The 15,599-nt window shown below is 51.2% G+C and overlaps 1 protein-coding gene across 1 annotated transcript; it reads left to right on the forward strand.

The window, feature by feature from the left end:
* Positions 1-4,626: 4,626 nt before the first annotated feature.
* Positions 4,627-7,240, forward strand: LOC144732692 (uncharacterized). Its single transcript, XM_078614265.1, has 3 exons — positions 4,627-4,759; positions 6,553-6,721; positions 7,009-7,240. Exons 2-3 carry the CDS (start codon positions 6,563-6,565, stop codon positions 7,201-7,203), a joined length of 354 nt encoding a protein of 117 aa, XP_078470391.1. The 5' UTR covers positions 4,627-4,759; positions 6,553-6,562; the 3' UTR covers positions 7,204-7,240.
* The last annotated feature ends 8,359 nt before the right edge of the window (positions 7,241-15,599 follow it).

Consider the following 15,599-nt stretch of genomic DNA (forward strand, 5'->3'; position numbering starts at 1 on the left):
GAAAGGTACGAAACGATCCATTGAGTGCTGAGCCGCATATACCCAAGTCGGATTTTAGGAGGGAAGTAAGGAGCGAGTGGTTGATGGTGTCGAAGGCTGACAATATGTCCAGACTTACAAGTGCAACAGTTGAGCCCGAATCAATGATCGTTAAAATGGCATCGAGCACTCTAGTGAGTACTGTTTCTGTGGAATAGATCTGACGGTAAGCTGACTGGAAGCAGCAGTAGTTTGCGGAGGAGGTGATGTGTGGTTTTAGCTGGGCGAGGGCTAGTCGTTCAAGGAGTTTAGAGAGGTTCGATAGGTTGGTGATGGGACGATAACTAGATGGGTCATCCGGGTCGAGACTTGGTTTCTTCAACAAGGGAGAAACCAGGCCAGGTTTGAGGTTGAACGGAAAAAACCCCATAGAGAATGAGGCATTTGCGATGTTCTTGATCATGATGGCGAGTTCCGGAGCACATTGCTTGAACAAGGAACCTGGGAGCACGTCGAGTGGAGATGATTTCAATTGAAGTGATTTAATTAATGAGAAAACGTCTCTTGTAGACACCAGCTTTAACGTAATTAGAAGAGTGTCTGGGTGAGTGCTTACAATTTCAGTTAACTTGAGCGGGGTACAATGGTGTGATGTGTGAGTAGATGTGCACAAGTTTGCGACAGTGATTAGCTTGTTGGTGAAGTAAGTATTAAAAGAGGTGGCAAGTTTCAGTGAGGCAAGGGGATCGCTAAGGTGAGGGACCATGGTTTTCCATAGAATGCGCGGTTTTCCGGTTGCTTTTTTGATGCGTTCCTCAATCGAGGAACGTGAGACTGGGATCAGTTTGTTAGTTTTCCTGCAGGCGACTCTGTAAGCAAGTCGATCAGCAGGTAGACCGCTGCAGGATGCGATACTTTCAAGGCGCCTCCTGGTTCGCTTAGCAATGATAGCATCTCTTGAGAGCCAGTGAGTGTCGTGGGAAGACTGCCTAGCGGTTCGTGATTTTAATGGAGCTAGTTTGTCTAGCGCCGCCCTCATGTCAGCTTCTAGTTGGAAAGCGCAGACGGTTGGATCCGATGAGGGGGATAACATTGAAGGTGAATTTGCGAGGAAGTGGTGTAAAGCGGAAAACTCGATACCCTTGAAATTACGCGAGTTGCGGGTGAATTTGATGGTGATTGGCTTGGGAATTTGGAGGGAAAAAAGTATGAGGCGGTGGTCGGAGTAACCAGTTTGGAAAACTCCCAGTGCAGTGATGCGTCGATGCTGGTCAGGTCGAGCATGCTCTCAACATTTGTTGAGGAAGCTCTGGTGGGGCCTGAGTTTGTGATGACCAGGTTATGGCAGGCCAAAGTTGACTCAAGGTGACTATCGATGGAGGCTGGGGTATTGCCGGAGCAATTAAAGTCATCAGTAAGCACGCGCCTGTGAGATGGGTTAGGAATCAGATATAGGAATTCCGAAAGCTCGTTTAAGAAGGTGTTGATGCTGCCATTTGGAGGGCGATAAATGGAAATGATGGAAAAGCACGCGTTGTTAATAGTGAGGGATACGGACTGGACCTCGAAGGTGGCGGGAGCCATCGGTAGATAGAGCTCGTTAATTTTCAAGTGTGCATTGTAGACGACCCTAAGCCACCACCCCGCTGGTTAGTTGCGCGAGGTTTATGAAGAACCTTGTATCCTGGGGGCGCAACTTCCAGAGAGATGGCTGGCGGGGAATCTTGCCTGCACCAGGTCTCAGTGATGAGCAAAAGGTCGATGTGGTGGTCCGAGATGGTGTCGTGAATCAGGGCTGATTTGTTGGTGATGGAGCATGAGTTGAGTAGGCCGAGGCGGATGTGTGAAGGTAGATGAGAAGATCCGTGGAGGTGAGGCGTCGAGGGAATAGAGGAGATGGCTGGTTCGAGGTCGACCTGTGAACGGCGGCCCCTACCACCTCTGCAACCATGGTGCCGATGCAGTCTCCGACGTTGACCTCGGAGAAGCCCGAGGACAGAGAGCGTCCTCAGGAGCGCGGATTCCAGTTGCAGGTGATGAAGAGATGGTGCATGTCATAGCCCTATTATATCAGCCCATGCTGCACCGATGGTGCTGATGAAAGGGCCGGGATTCGGGTGGACTCCAATCAGGGCTCTGCTGCCCTGAGCAGCAAGTCGAGGTGAAGTTGTCCAAGCTCCACGCCGTCAGCAAGTACTTCCCTGTACGTAGCGGATGCAAACACATAAATGGAGAGACACTTCTCTGCAGGCAACACATTTATTATACAATAACAGTAACAGCCCTAACACGAAGAGGTTACGGCCCCTTCCACCCGATACCCTTAGGAGGTATGTCCTCCACACTGGCATGCCCTACACACTGGGGGAGTAGTTCACTAAGGGTCCTCCGGCTAGCGGGACCTCGGGAAAATATTCTGACCCGACCCAGCCAAGGTCCTCGGGTCCTACCCATGGGGCTGCTCGGTCCCGACTCAGCCAAGGTCCTCGGGTCCTGCCCCGGCTCCAGGTCTTCAGGATGGCTTCTTCGAGTCTTCGAGTGGACGACAACTGCCGGACCCATTCAGGGGTCTGGCTTTTATACACGGTCCCAGCTCACTCCGCCCCTAGCCATGCCTTCCTTCTGGAACCTTCCAGAGGGACCTGGAGTGTGACGTCATCCGCCAGCCCCCTCTTGGGGGTCTGCACCTCCGGTCACGATGCTCCCTGGGGGTTACCTCGGCCCAACAGCCTGACTTAATCGAAACTATCCGACTCAACCTCTCTTCCGCCCCCTGTTGACACGGGGCCTGTAATACCGGCTAAGAGTAGTGGTGATCGAGCATCGCGCCCAACAATGCCACTACATCCCCCCCCCCCCCCTCCGTCGTAGCACCTACCCGTCCCGGCTGCCAACTCATCCCACAAGAACATTGCAATAAACATAACGAGAGTGATGTCTCGTTCGTATTTGTGGATCGGGCATTGCTTTGTCATATGTTGCACAGTCCTATTTTGGAGGACCACCTTCGCACACTGGAGAGTTTTTAATTTTCAATATAAGTGTCCACAGCTGCCAGGATTTAGGCTGTGGATACGATTTAGGGTGGACCATGAGCATCGTGGAAGATCAAACCCAGGGATCTTCTGGGTTTGGTCCTTCACAACGAGGTGTTCGTGAGTTTGAACTCCATTGAACTCTCCAGACTTCATCAGGGTTGGATTCACATTGTTTAAGGTTATGCGCATGGATCCAAAAGGGCTTGCGTGACTTTAAGTAATGATTATGGATGTTATTTACGGCCTGTGTGTATTAGTAAAGGCTTGGGGAGGCCTTCATCCAGTTGTGGATAGACTTGCTGATGGTGAATTAGAGGGGGTGGGGGGGGGGATGCTTGAGAATGAGGAATTCATCCAGCAGCGGAGAGACCCTGGCTGATGATAATGATGGCGAATTAGAGGAGGGGGGGGGGGGAGACTAGATGAGGCCTTTATCTGGGAGTAGATTGACAAAAAGCCTGTGTTAAAAAATAATGCATTTAAATAACTACAGTCCCCGAGTTACGATGGTCCGACTTACGATATTTAGATCTTACGATGGCGCTAGGGATACGACGAAATTGTAAAATTTTAAATTTCGCGCGGCAGGCAAACGCAGCAGCGTACGAATCTTGGTGAGTACAGTACAATATGATACGTTACGATACGTTCAATGCATGTATGATCCGTAGCTTTAGCGATTTCATTTTAGGGTTACCACGATACTATACGTTCAATGCATGTTAAAAGTTTTTATAGCAGATAGGATTGTTTGCTGAAAAAACTTTCTATTAAATTGCAGTTCATATAGGTAGGCTAATAATTTACCTTGTTTTTTTTACTTTACATTTTACTATGCAATACAGTATTGTAATTAATAAATACGTACAGTATATAGTTTATATAGTACGGCACTGTAAATTGCTGTGTTTTGCTAAATTATCACCATTCTTTAAGACTCTTGGGTAGGCTAGGCCATCTTCGATTTACGATATTTTTGACTTACGATGGGGTCGTCGTAACGCATCTCCATCGTAAGTAGAGGACTACCTGTATTTATAAATTCTGGAGATCGAGGGAGTAAATCCCTTCCTCACGTTGGCTGTAAATCACCACGGTCCCTTACGTTATGGCAAGCCTCGGGGCCACTTCCTCGAGTCGAGGAGTTCTGCCATTACTCGTACGGTACATTTTATTAAAGCGTGTTTTTAAAAAAAGTAGTTTCAAATATTATTTTATCGTACCATAACCCCATCCTCCTCGATGCGCCCGTACCTCTTACGTCCCCGCTCTCCTCCCGGCTCCTCCTCGCCCCTGTCACTCTCCATCTGGGCTCCTCCCCTCCTGTCCATCTTCCCGTTCTGCCCACGAAACAGCTCCTCCAACATACAACGCCGAACCGGGGGAGGGGCAGATTGAGGGGGGAGGGGGGCTCGCAAGGATCGCTAGAATCATCATCCATCAATCATCATCGTCACTGCTCCCGTCATCACCATTTCCCCGCACACGCAAAGGATTCGTCTGAATGAGCTGACGCACGGAATTGGTCAGATTCAGACGCGGAGACTCGATGGGTTATGTGACGTCAATAAAACATGTCGATGTAATGATTGCCAACAGCACAGGTACAAACAATTATGCGTGACGTCACCAGCCCACGTAAAGGCGTAATTGGTGACGTCACCAGCATAGGTGAGGATTTAAACCCTGCTGGAGGCGTATTCAGCGGTTACTGCTCGGCGTTGTTATTCTTCTACATCCCGGTGAGTTACGTCGCCTGTCGGCGTCTCAAGTGCGGTGGAGACATCCGTGGCTTCATCGCTGTGCATCTTCTCTGCGCTGCTTGTTCTCGAGCATTGGGGCGAAATTGAGGCATCTACTTTAAATTGTCTCCTGGTTTATAAAGCCACTTAATCTCGCAGATCTTGTCTTCCTCTGAACGCAATACTAGTGTTGTGTAAGGTCTGTGCAGTTAGGCCGCGTGGATTGTACACGCCTATGTTTGAGATCTGAAGGGTATTGTAGCGGCTTGCGTGCTGCGATTTGTGAACCCAGCGACCAGAGATGGATTCCCCATCGGTCAACGCCTGCTGAGGATAGTCTTGACCAGTCCTGGGCCTTCCCTACATCGACTTCGAAAACGAGGACGTGGTGTATAAACATCACTGCTTAGGATAAAAAGGCATCTGAGCGTAGTGTTGGCCTTAATAGGTGCTTGCTAACAATGATTTTAATTTAACGGCTGGAAAATATTATGGGAGCGTGTGGTGGTTCTGCTCTTGTCTGCAAAACCCCAAGCTGTATTTCACTAGGTGGCTTTTAGTCCCCTCAGTTTTGGTGCAGTCTGAGGTATTTCCAAGCATCGGTGCTTGGTCCTTCTGTTTAGCATTTAACATGACACTTTGGAGCACTGATGTCTAGGGCTGCGCTACCATTGCTACACCGATGACGCCCACGTTTGCCTCCAGCTAACACCATATTCTGCATCGGAAATCTTTTCTTTCAACTAAAATCGTGGTTGCAGGAAAAAATTTCAGACCTTAATTAATATAAGATTTTAATTATCTTACTCGGCTCTCCAAACTAAACTGGGACTTTTTTTAAAGCAGAGTTGTTGATCGCCAGAACGTCTGCCCGAAGCATTATTCGTAATCTTGGTGTTATTTGATCCCTTTCCATTCTTCTCGTGTTAACGTTGTTAAATATTTTCCCCTCCCAACCGTACTCGACTGCACGGCATCCTTATACTTGCTAATTGTGATGCGCGTCCATGCACGTATTATCTAGCGAATCGATTATTGCAATGCCTTGCTGGTAGATTACATTGTTCAGAATGTGTAGCCGTTGGGCTACTTGCCCTAACCCCATTGTGACCATATTTCTCTGGTTCTCATCATTACACTGGTTTCCTGTCCTGAAGCAGCATTTATAAGAGCCTTGTACTAGTTAAGGCCTTGCAATGGCTGATACCACATTCATGAGGTTGATTCATCCCTACACCCCTTACCAAGGTTGTTAAGTTCTGCAATCCCACACCCTTCTGCGATTACTTCGATCCCAGCTTCCTTCCTGAGGTGAGCGGGCATTTGTTGTGCTTGTGCTGCACGGCTGGAATGCCCTTTGTACATTCGTTTATCCTATAATTTGGATACTTTTTAAATCTCTTTTAAACCCTTTGATTTTCTGCATGTGCATCACCTTTCCCCTCAGACGTAGCAGAAGGCAAGTTTACGAAGGTGAAGAGCGTTGAGAAAGTGCCGCAGTGTTCACTCAGCGCAGCTGCACAGTTGGGCTAAATTGTACATGCGTCAGAAAAGCAAAGCGCCGTCATCTGGTGACGTCTGCATAACATGCACGCGTCGCCTCGTGGTGCTGCGTCTGCACACGACTTGCTCGGCCTCCGTCGGTAGTTGGGTGGTTAGCGAGGGTGTTAATTATTATAAGTCTCATACGGGGGGGGGGGTGTTGCAAGTAGAGCTGTCCTAAAAGTCTGGGTACCCAAAAAGGCTATATGGGCGAGCTTTATTTTGGTATGTAATGTACCTGTTGGGTGAAGGAATCTCGTGATGCCTTCGTCTGCTGCTGCCATGGAGGATCTGAGTGCTGTGATGGACATCTTTGTGCGTGAGTTCTGCGCCAACTGTGAAGGAGGCGCGGGGAGCGTCTCCATGAGGAAGCACGTGTTGCAGAATCTGCTCGTGAAGCACATGCGGCCCTATCTGGCGGTGGGTTTCCTGTGCCCTCCACGGCGACAGAACTGCAAGTAAACTTTTCTCGAGCAATGTGCCATGTGTGTCTGCGTGCACTGGGAGCCGCTGCGGCTCAAGGCTGTGCCGTGGCACTGGGTTTTGCAAGAACGACTGAGCGTGCAGAGTCACTGTTAGAGATTGATTGAGACTGGGCTCATAATGGCCACCATAGCATGTTGATTCCGATTTCTGTTGATGCAACACTGAGCAGAGTGATTGGTGCATTGGCTGTAGCAGGAAGTGTTCCTGTTTCACGAATGCAGGGTGCGTGTGACCCGGATGAAGTGCGCAAGATCATGGGGGATCTTCACGAGAACCAAGGCGCCAGCGTGGACTTCCAAGCGTTCATGGCCACGTGGACGCGAATCCTCGTGGCCGGCCATGCCCCATTCCAGGAGCGCGTGTTCCTCACCAAGGGGCCCTGTGGCACGCCAATTTCTGCTGACAAGCCCAAATAAATATCTTTAAAATGTGTAAAATTGCTGGCAAACTGGACCTGGGCTTGGTGAATCGTGTGTTCAAGTTGAACCGGCAAGAAATGTCTGAATTTCCCTTCTCATGATGTAGAATTGTTTTCGGCCAATGTCTGTCTTAATGTAAGAGCCTCTCCTTATGCTGTCTTTGAACAAAATGAGCCACGAGTGACCTTGTGCATGTAAGGAGGGATCGGGCTTTACTGTTTAAAAACAGATCTGATGGATGGCACTTCACCCAGTTATTAGCCCCCTAAAAAAATGGGTAACGTCCCTAAATATATTTCTGTAGAAAACGGGGCAATGCTCCCTTCACCCTCGAATGTATAGGCATATTTTGGAAAGATACTGCGATACTAAGGTAATACCGATCGCTTTTACACTGACATCTGCTGCTGTCACCTCTGCTCATGCTAAACGGATCTTGTTCAGAACTGGCCTAGCCCTGATCTCAGAGTGAATAAGATTGCTCCGATTTGAACTAAACAATTTAGACAAGACTTTCTTGCAATCACACTTAACATTGACTGAAAAAATGTCTACATCTGATTGGGAACATGTAGATAACATGACTGCCTCGTCAGCCACCTCAATGTCAGCTAAATGCCAAGATAATCTGATTACCAAGTTCAATCTCCTGTCCAAGAAGAAGCCAGACCCACACGTTAACAAGTTAGACGGTGACAAGATTGTTATCAATCAGAGTAACAGCCCAATTTCCGGCAGCCTAAAATCGGTTCTAGCTAAAGGGTTGAATTTCGCAGTCACCCCTAAACACATCCCAGTTGATGACTCGACTTATGAACACCACCATCACTTACCAACACCACCAACATTTTCGAACACCACCCACACTTACGAACACCACTAGCACTTACGAACACCACCCACACTTACGAACGAGCTTCCATGAAATATATTTGTTTAACATCGACTTACAACTCGCACTTCCGAACCAAACTGCGGAACGATCCTCCGCGAGATGTAGTGAGTGTTTGTGATTCCTGTACACTACTCTGTGGCACCACGGTGCCGAGATGTTAACAACCTCACTTGGTATACAGGAGGTCGTGGGTTCGACCCCGACCCTGACGCCGACTGTTTATTTGAAGTCTGTATGTGTAGAGGAGCATACTCCAATGTTGTTGTGTGTTTATGTGCATGTAGACTGGAGCAAGGAGGGAGGGAGTCTCTGCAGCCAGCACCGGCCCTATCCACAGTAAATCGCCTCGACGTGAGAACAGCAGTGAGCAAACATAGCCACGGTGAATGGAGGGAAGTCAATATCGCCATTTTGCATGGGGGACTTTACGGTGGCCATGTTGGGCTAGAATTAAGGTCCTTACAACAAAAGTGTAAGCAGATTGTGGTGACCATCTAATTTTACGGTGACGTAGTCCAACATCCGATGCGAATGTGAAAATTCAAGACATTGATCAGCATTGAGAAAGATGCCCCTTTGAGTATTTAGCCGATGTAAATTTCTGCTTGCCACTGAGCTATCATTTGTGGCCAGGTCCCTTCTGAAAACCATCTGTTTGCTTTGGATTTTACCTGGTAAAAGAAACAATAATTTAGAGGTGGTGAGCTTGACGGAGTGACTTTTGGAAATCCAAGCTTGGTAACAAAGCATTGTGGCAGGGTAAATTAGTCCCGCAGGAAAATTGTGCCAAGTGTCTATGTACACAGGCTTCTCATTGCACTAATGCTGGTGCTGTGGGTTGGTCAATGCACATCTGGTGCGTGAATTGGCATGGGGTTCCCAGTCTGACCTCAGGAAGGCTTAAAAAATGTTGCTGGAGGTGGAACGTGGAGAGGCGGTGATGTTCCTCGGTTCTGCCAGCTCCACTGCTCAAAGTGCAGCTACACAGCAGCATTCCCAGTGTGGTTTCTGAGGGGCGAGTGCAAGATCTGTATTCTTATTGCAGGAACATGAAGCGACAACTGAAGCTGTCTTGCTTTTTTCTGTGCCTCATCCCATTCACCACCACTGACTTACCGGTAGTGAAGTATGGTCAATCAACACCGCACAAATAAACCATTCAAAAGTTAAAATATATTTTGTTTAACCAGATGAGATGAAAACTCAAGAGGCAGGATGGTCTAATGTGCAAGTAACTTGGGTCACCAAAAATGACAAAGTACAGAATGAAGCAAATATCAATCTGACCCAAAAGCAACTTACGAAATCCCAATTATTGCACGAAAATAAATATTTAATGAGTTATGTTGACAAAGTTGACTTGTATTAGGAATTTAAAGTGGAATAATTTAAAATTAAGTTGTATAGATGCAAAAAATAGGTGGCTATTGCACTAATCTGTAAAACAAGTGAGGATGTTAGTCAATTGCAGGTGAAGTGATTGTAGAGAATGTACAGCGAAAATGATGGGAGGGGAACCGTAGATATTTGTGACGCGATGGAATGCCAGGCGTTTGGGGTATTCAAAGATGAGTGGGAACCACACAGGCCATGCGACAAAAGTAGAGAAAATGGCTATTATTCCCCACAAACTTTGCTTTTGTGACCAGGACAGTTATATTTTGAAATTTACCTATTTTCCAGAACATTCCAGATAGATTCAGTGCTGAGTAAACTTGGAGTAACTTCTAGAACTTTCCAGTAATATTAATAGTAGTGTAATGCGGGCGTAAGCGACCTTCCGGAGGTGACGTCACGGGGGGTGGAGTCATGTGACGTGGGGGTAAGGTTCGGGGCTTTAAGCGGGTAAACCGGAAGGGGAAGGTAGTCGGGGTGTGAGCGGAAAAGAGTGAGGCCACGCAGGCAAGTGTGGAGAGGGGGGGCGCCGACGGCGATCGGGAGCCAACCCCGAAGATAAGAGGAAGCTGCGGAGTGGTGTGCAGCTGGGGAGGAGACAGCCAGGAGGGCTGCGTGTTAGAGGCAGCGGTGTGGCTGCCAGGAGGAGCTGCGGAGAGAGAGAGAGAGGGGGCTGCTTGTTAGAGGCAGCGGTGTGGCTGCCAGGAGGAGCTGCGGGGAGAGAGAGAGAGAGCAAGAAGCTGTGAGAGCTGCGGAGGGAGAGAGCAGCAGAGAGTACAGCCAAGGGGGGCTGTGTGAGAGAAACAGCAGCGGAGCTGCTGTTGTGGATCGGGCCGACATTGGAGTCAGCACCGTGGAGAAGCTACAGAGTAAAGACAGCCGTGTGGGTGTACAGCACGAACCGAATAATAAAGGACACTGAGCCAGACATCGTGGTCCAGTCGTTTATTACACTGGTGTCGGAAGTGCAACGGCATGTCGAAACAAGTGAGGAAGAAAGTTAATCCGGCGCCTGCATCGGCTTCTTCGTCCGACGACGACGAACTCCCTCCAACCACGGATCCTGTTGGGGTGGTGGAGGAGAGCCAGGCTGAGGCGACCACGGGAACGGGAGTGGAGGATGTTGGCGCGGTGGCGGGTCCGTCGACATCATCAGACGCGGATCAACGATGGCAAGCGATGGCGGTACAACTGGAGGCACTTAAGGACGTCCTGGCGCATCTATGCCATCTCGTCGCGCCAGGGACGATGGATGATGCAAGTGGTGCTCCGCGGGCCGCCACGTTGCCTGTCCTGCCGCCGCCATTGCCCACGCGGCAAGAGGCCGCCATTTTGCGCGCTCCGTGGCGCCAAACCGCCATCTTGGCCACGCCGCGGGCCGACGCCATTTTGAATTTGCCATCACAACCACCACCATTGGAAGACGGCGGGAAGAGGAGTCGGAGTCGCCACCTTACAACGGTTAAAGAATTTTCCGTCGGTGGGGACTGGAGCGCGTTCGCCTGCCGCTTCTTGGCGGCGGTACGCACAGCAAGATGGACCGATGCGGAGGCTTTGGAGGTGTTGCCGACTCTCCTGGACGACGAATCTGTCCGATTCTTCCGTTCCATAGCGACCGATAAGAAGGCAACTTTACGTGGTGTTTTTCAAGAAATGGCCGATGCTTATGAGCCACCAGATGATGCGCATCGGCGATTCGCTCAACGACAACGAGCACCAGAGGAGTCGCCCGTGGCGTTCAGGGGTGCGGTGCTGGAGCTGGCCATGGCAGCTTATCCTGAGACGCCACAGGACCTGCTTGAGCCTCTCATATTAGGGAAAATGTTGGAGCTGTCTCGGGATCTAGGGATCCCCATGCCTGTGTGTGGGCATGAGAAGCTAACTTCCCGGATGGCTGCTAAGTGTCTCGATGCGCAATTCAACCTCCGTCGCTGGAAACAAGTGACGGCGTGGACGGGGGGGCCCGTCAAAGATGGGGATGCGCTGGGATGGAACCCTGCGCAGGCCGTCTATGTTCCGGATGACCGGGGCCCTCAACAACTGACGGCCGCCTCCGCTCCATGGACGGGACGCGGCGGGCCGAGACCGCGCGCGGTGCTACCAGAACGGGGCCGTCAGGAGGCGAGGCCTGCGCTTCGGCGCAACGAGGCCGAATGTTTCCGCTGCGGGCGTAGGGGCCACTACGCCAGAGACTGCTGGGCCCGCTTCCCGGCTCCGCCGCAGCAGGAGGCCTCGGCACCGGTCAAGTCGGCTAAAGATCCTCCGAAACAGGCATGTCGGCACGCACCAGACACTCGGCAAGGCTTTCCACCTCACCCACCACCTGTGTTGCGCGATCCTATTGTTGTTGTTAAAGAAAGGCCATCGACGGGGCCTTGTCATTCAGTTACGCAGTGGCGTAAGTTGGCACGGAGAGTTGTCGCGGCCGCTACGGGTTCGTCCACTGTACCGGGGTCCATACAAGGTGTGGACGTGCGCATTTTGGTCGACTCGGGGGCGTCTGCGACTATTATATCGGATGTCATTTTCCATCTGTTGGGCATTCCGTCGGGGGCTGTGCGTCCGGTTTATGGGTCGTGCGTCGCTGCGAACGGGGGTAGCATGGGCATCGTGGGTCAGGTGGATGCTAAGATATCTATTGGGGATGTGTCGGCCTCGGGTGTTGTGTTGATATCGAGATCTTTGGCGGTTCCTTGTTTGTTAGGCACCGATTTTTTGGCTAAGATGCCCATTTTGATCAAAATCAATGAGAATTGTATTGAACTGCCGGGGGGCCGTCAAATCTCGTTTCTGCCGTCGCCCTGGGGGCGACCTGCTTCGGCCGTACAAGTGCAGGCGCTGTCCGTCGCATCTGTGGACATCCCACCTGGTACACAGATGCTTATACCCTTGCGGTATCGGAAGCCCCTGCCTGATCGGCTAGGAGCAGTAGGGGTCTTGTTGTCACCGTCCGCCACGATAACAACCGGGTTGGCGTTAGTGGGGGCACAGACCATCGTCCGGCCGGATCAATTACCGTTTTTACAGGTGCTTAATGCGGGGGGAGAAAACGTCCGTGTCCCGGCCGGTACGGTTGTGGCACATGCCACTACGGCGTTTGCGACCCATGATTGTCCACATAGCCGGGGAGTTGTTGCTGGGGTTTCCGAGCCAAGGAGTTCGGATGATCGTTGGGTTGCTCAATTATGTGACGAAAATTCTTCCCTGTCCATGGAGCAACGTGGTGCGCTGCGTAAATTGTTGTTGACATATTCCGATGTGTTCAGCTCCGATGATTTGGATTTGGGCCGCACTTCCTTGCTTTACCATCACATTGAGACGGGCGATGCTGCCCCTATTCGATTAAATTCGCATCGGATGAGTCCTGCGGAGCGAGAACACGTACGGGGGGCAGTGGAAGACATGTTGGCTGCGGACATTATATCGCCATCTAACAGCCCATGGGGCGCTCCAGTCGTCTTGGTTAAGAAGAAGGATGGCAAATTGCGATTTTGTGTCGATTTCCGCAAATTGAATAAGATATCGGTGGCAGATGCGTACCCTCTGCCGCCTATGGATGACTCCCTCGACGCATTGTCGGGGGCTAAGTTCTTTTCCACACTGGACCTCTCTTCGGGATTTTGGCAGCTTCCCCTTGACGAGTCCTCACGGGAGAAAACCGCATTCCGTACGCCTCAGGGGTTATTTCAATTCAACTGTCTCCCGATGGGATTGAATGCGGCCCCTGCTACATTTCAAAGATTGATGGAGCTCGTTTTGACGGGGTTGCAGTGGGAGACATGTCTTATATATTTGGACGATATCATTGTCTTCAGCCGCACATTCGATGAACATTTGACGCGGCTGGAGACAGTGTTTACGAGGATGCGTTCTGCCAAATTGAAATTCAAACCAAAGAAATGTCACCTACTGCAACGGTCCGTCCGCTATTTGGGGCACATTGTGAGCGCTGAGGGAGTGTCCACGGATCCGGAAAAGACGGCGTGCGTCCGGGATTGGCCGACTCCGGCCACCGTGGGGGATGTTCGGCAGTTTTTGGGATTTGCCTCGTATTACCGAAGATTCGTGCCGGGTTTTGCGACGATTGCGAGGCCCTTGCATCTCCTTACGGGTAAAGGACGGAAGTTTGTTTGGGGACAGCCGGAGGAGGCGGCCTTTCGGAGTCTGCGTGATCTATTGGCCACGGCCCCAACATTGGATTATCCCGATTTCGATCACCCATTCATTCTTGATACGGACGCGAGTGACACAGGTATTGGGGCGGTGTTATCACAGTCTAAAGGGGGTGTAGAGCGTGTCGTGGCGTATGGTAGCCGAGTCTTGTCTCCTGCGGAAACCCGCTACTGTGTCACTCGCAGAGAACTATTGGCGGTTGTTTTTTTCCTACGGCAATTTCGACCATACCTCTACGGTCGTTCTTTTATTGTGCGTACGGATCATGCGGCCTTGCAATATGCCCTTAAAATTGACCAGCCATCCGGACAGTTGGCACGTTGGTTGGACACGCTACAGGAATTTTCCTTCCAAATTCAACATCGGAAGGGTGTGCGCCATGCGAACGCTGACGCACTTTCCAGATTACCGCGGCGCGGCCCTTGTAAATGTGAGTCGGGGACGCATAGGTGTTCGCCGATTCCAAACCCCCCTCAGCCGCTCACGCTGGCCGTCGAGAAGTCGGACACTCCGATGGAACCGGGACCGGCTGACGGGGTTTTGAATCTGCCGCGGTCTGTCTGGATCCGGGAACAGATGATGGATGAGTCATTGGTGTCCTTGCGGAAGCGGTCTGCTAAGGACAATGGGAGTCCGAGTACGGCTGTGGGGCCGCAAACCGCTCTCCGAGATGGTCTGCTTATGTGGCGGGAGGGGTTCCAGGAACGTTGGCGCCTGGTGGTACCAACGTCCTTGCGGTTCGAGTTGATTAGAACCCTCCATTGTGACACTCTCTTACATTTAGGGGTGCAGAAGACCTTGTTGACGTTGCAACGTCATTATTTTTGGCACGGCATGGCGACAGATGTCGTAGGGCACGTGCGCGCGTGCCCTGCGTGTGCACAACGTAAGCCGCCGAAACATCCTTACGTGCCGCCTCTCCAGTCGATTCAGGTGTCTCGAGTCAATGAATTGGTGGCACTGGACATATTGGGACCTTTTCCACCATCGGCGAGGGGTAATAAATATTTGCTGGTAGGGGTTGAGTACCTCTCCCGTTGGCCGATGGCCTGGCCGTTGCCCGATCAGTCGGCCGCGGCCATTACCGACGCCTTTTTGTTTGGGTATATTATGGATAAGGGGGCGCCTGAGAGACTCCTCACGGACCAGGGCAGGAATTTCTCTTCTAAATTATTGGCGGAAGTGTGCGCGGGCCTTGGGACTAAGAAAGTACGGACATCCCCATACCATCCGCAGACGGATGGTATGGTTGAACGGCTGAACAGGACATTGTCTGCCATGCTTTGCCATACCGTGAGTGAACAACAATCAGATTGGGATCTGCACATCCCCGGGGTGCTTTCGGCGTACAGGATGACGCCTCATGCGGCTACAGGATATTCGCCGTTTTACCTTATGTATGGTCGGGAAAACGTGCCGCCGGTGGATGTGCAATTGGGAACTGGGGTGAAGGGACCTCGGAAACCACTTCCTGAATACATCCAGGACACGGTTCGCCGAGTCACGGAGGCGCGGGAGAATGCCCGCGTGGCTACGGCCAAAGCCCAGGCCCGGAACGAGCGATATGCGCGACGGTCTGAGGGGGAGTGCCCTTGGAAGGTTGGGGACCTAGCCTGGCTTCATTGTCCACAGGTACGTCCGGGGACCTCGCCGAAATTGCACAAACCCTGGCATGGTCCCGTACGCCTCATTGCGGTTCCCAACCCACAGACAGCACGCGTCCAGATTGGGTCTCGTCGCTGGGTTGTGCATACGTCGCGCTTGAAACCATATGTTGCTCCCTTACATGATGCGTCATCCCCCAATATTGCCTTGCCGGGGTCTGTTGCTGCTGACTCTCCCCTGCCTGCGTCCATTGATCTCGCTAGAGCGCCTGTCGTACCTGTTCCAGACAGGCCGGCCGTGACATTGCGGGGGACGAGGGGCCCTG

The sequence above is a fragment of the Lampetra planeri genome, chromosome 43, assembly GCF_965212315.1.
Source record: "Lampetra planeri chromosome 43, kcLamPlan1.2.h2, whole genome shotgun sequence".
NCBI lineage: Eukaryota > Metazoa > Chordata > Hyperoartia > Petromyzontiformes > Petromyzontidae > Lampetra > Lampetra planeri.

Coding starts and splice junctions, on each gene's coding strand:
- LOC144732692 (XM_078614265.1), top strand. CDS start 6,563: ATGCCTTCGTCTGCTGCTGCCATGGAGGATCTGAGTGCTGTGATGGAC. Junction 6,722..7,008: donor ACATGCGGCCCTATCTGGCG/GTGGGTTTCCTG, acceptor TCACGAATGCAG/GGTGCGTGTGACCCGGATGA.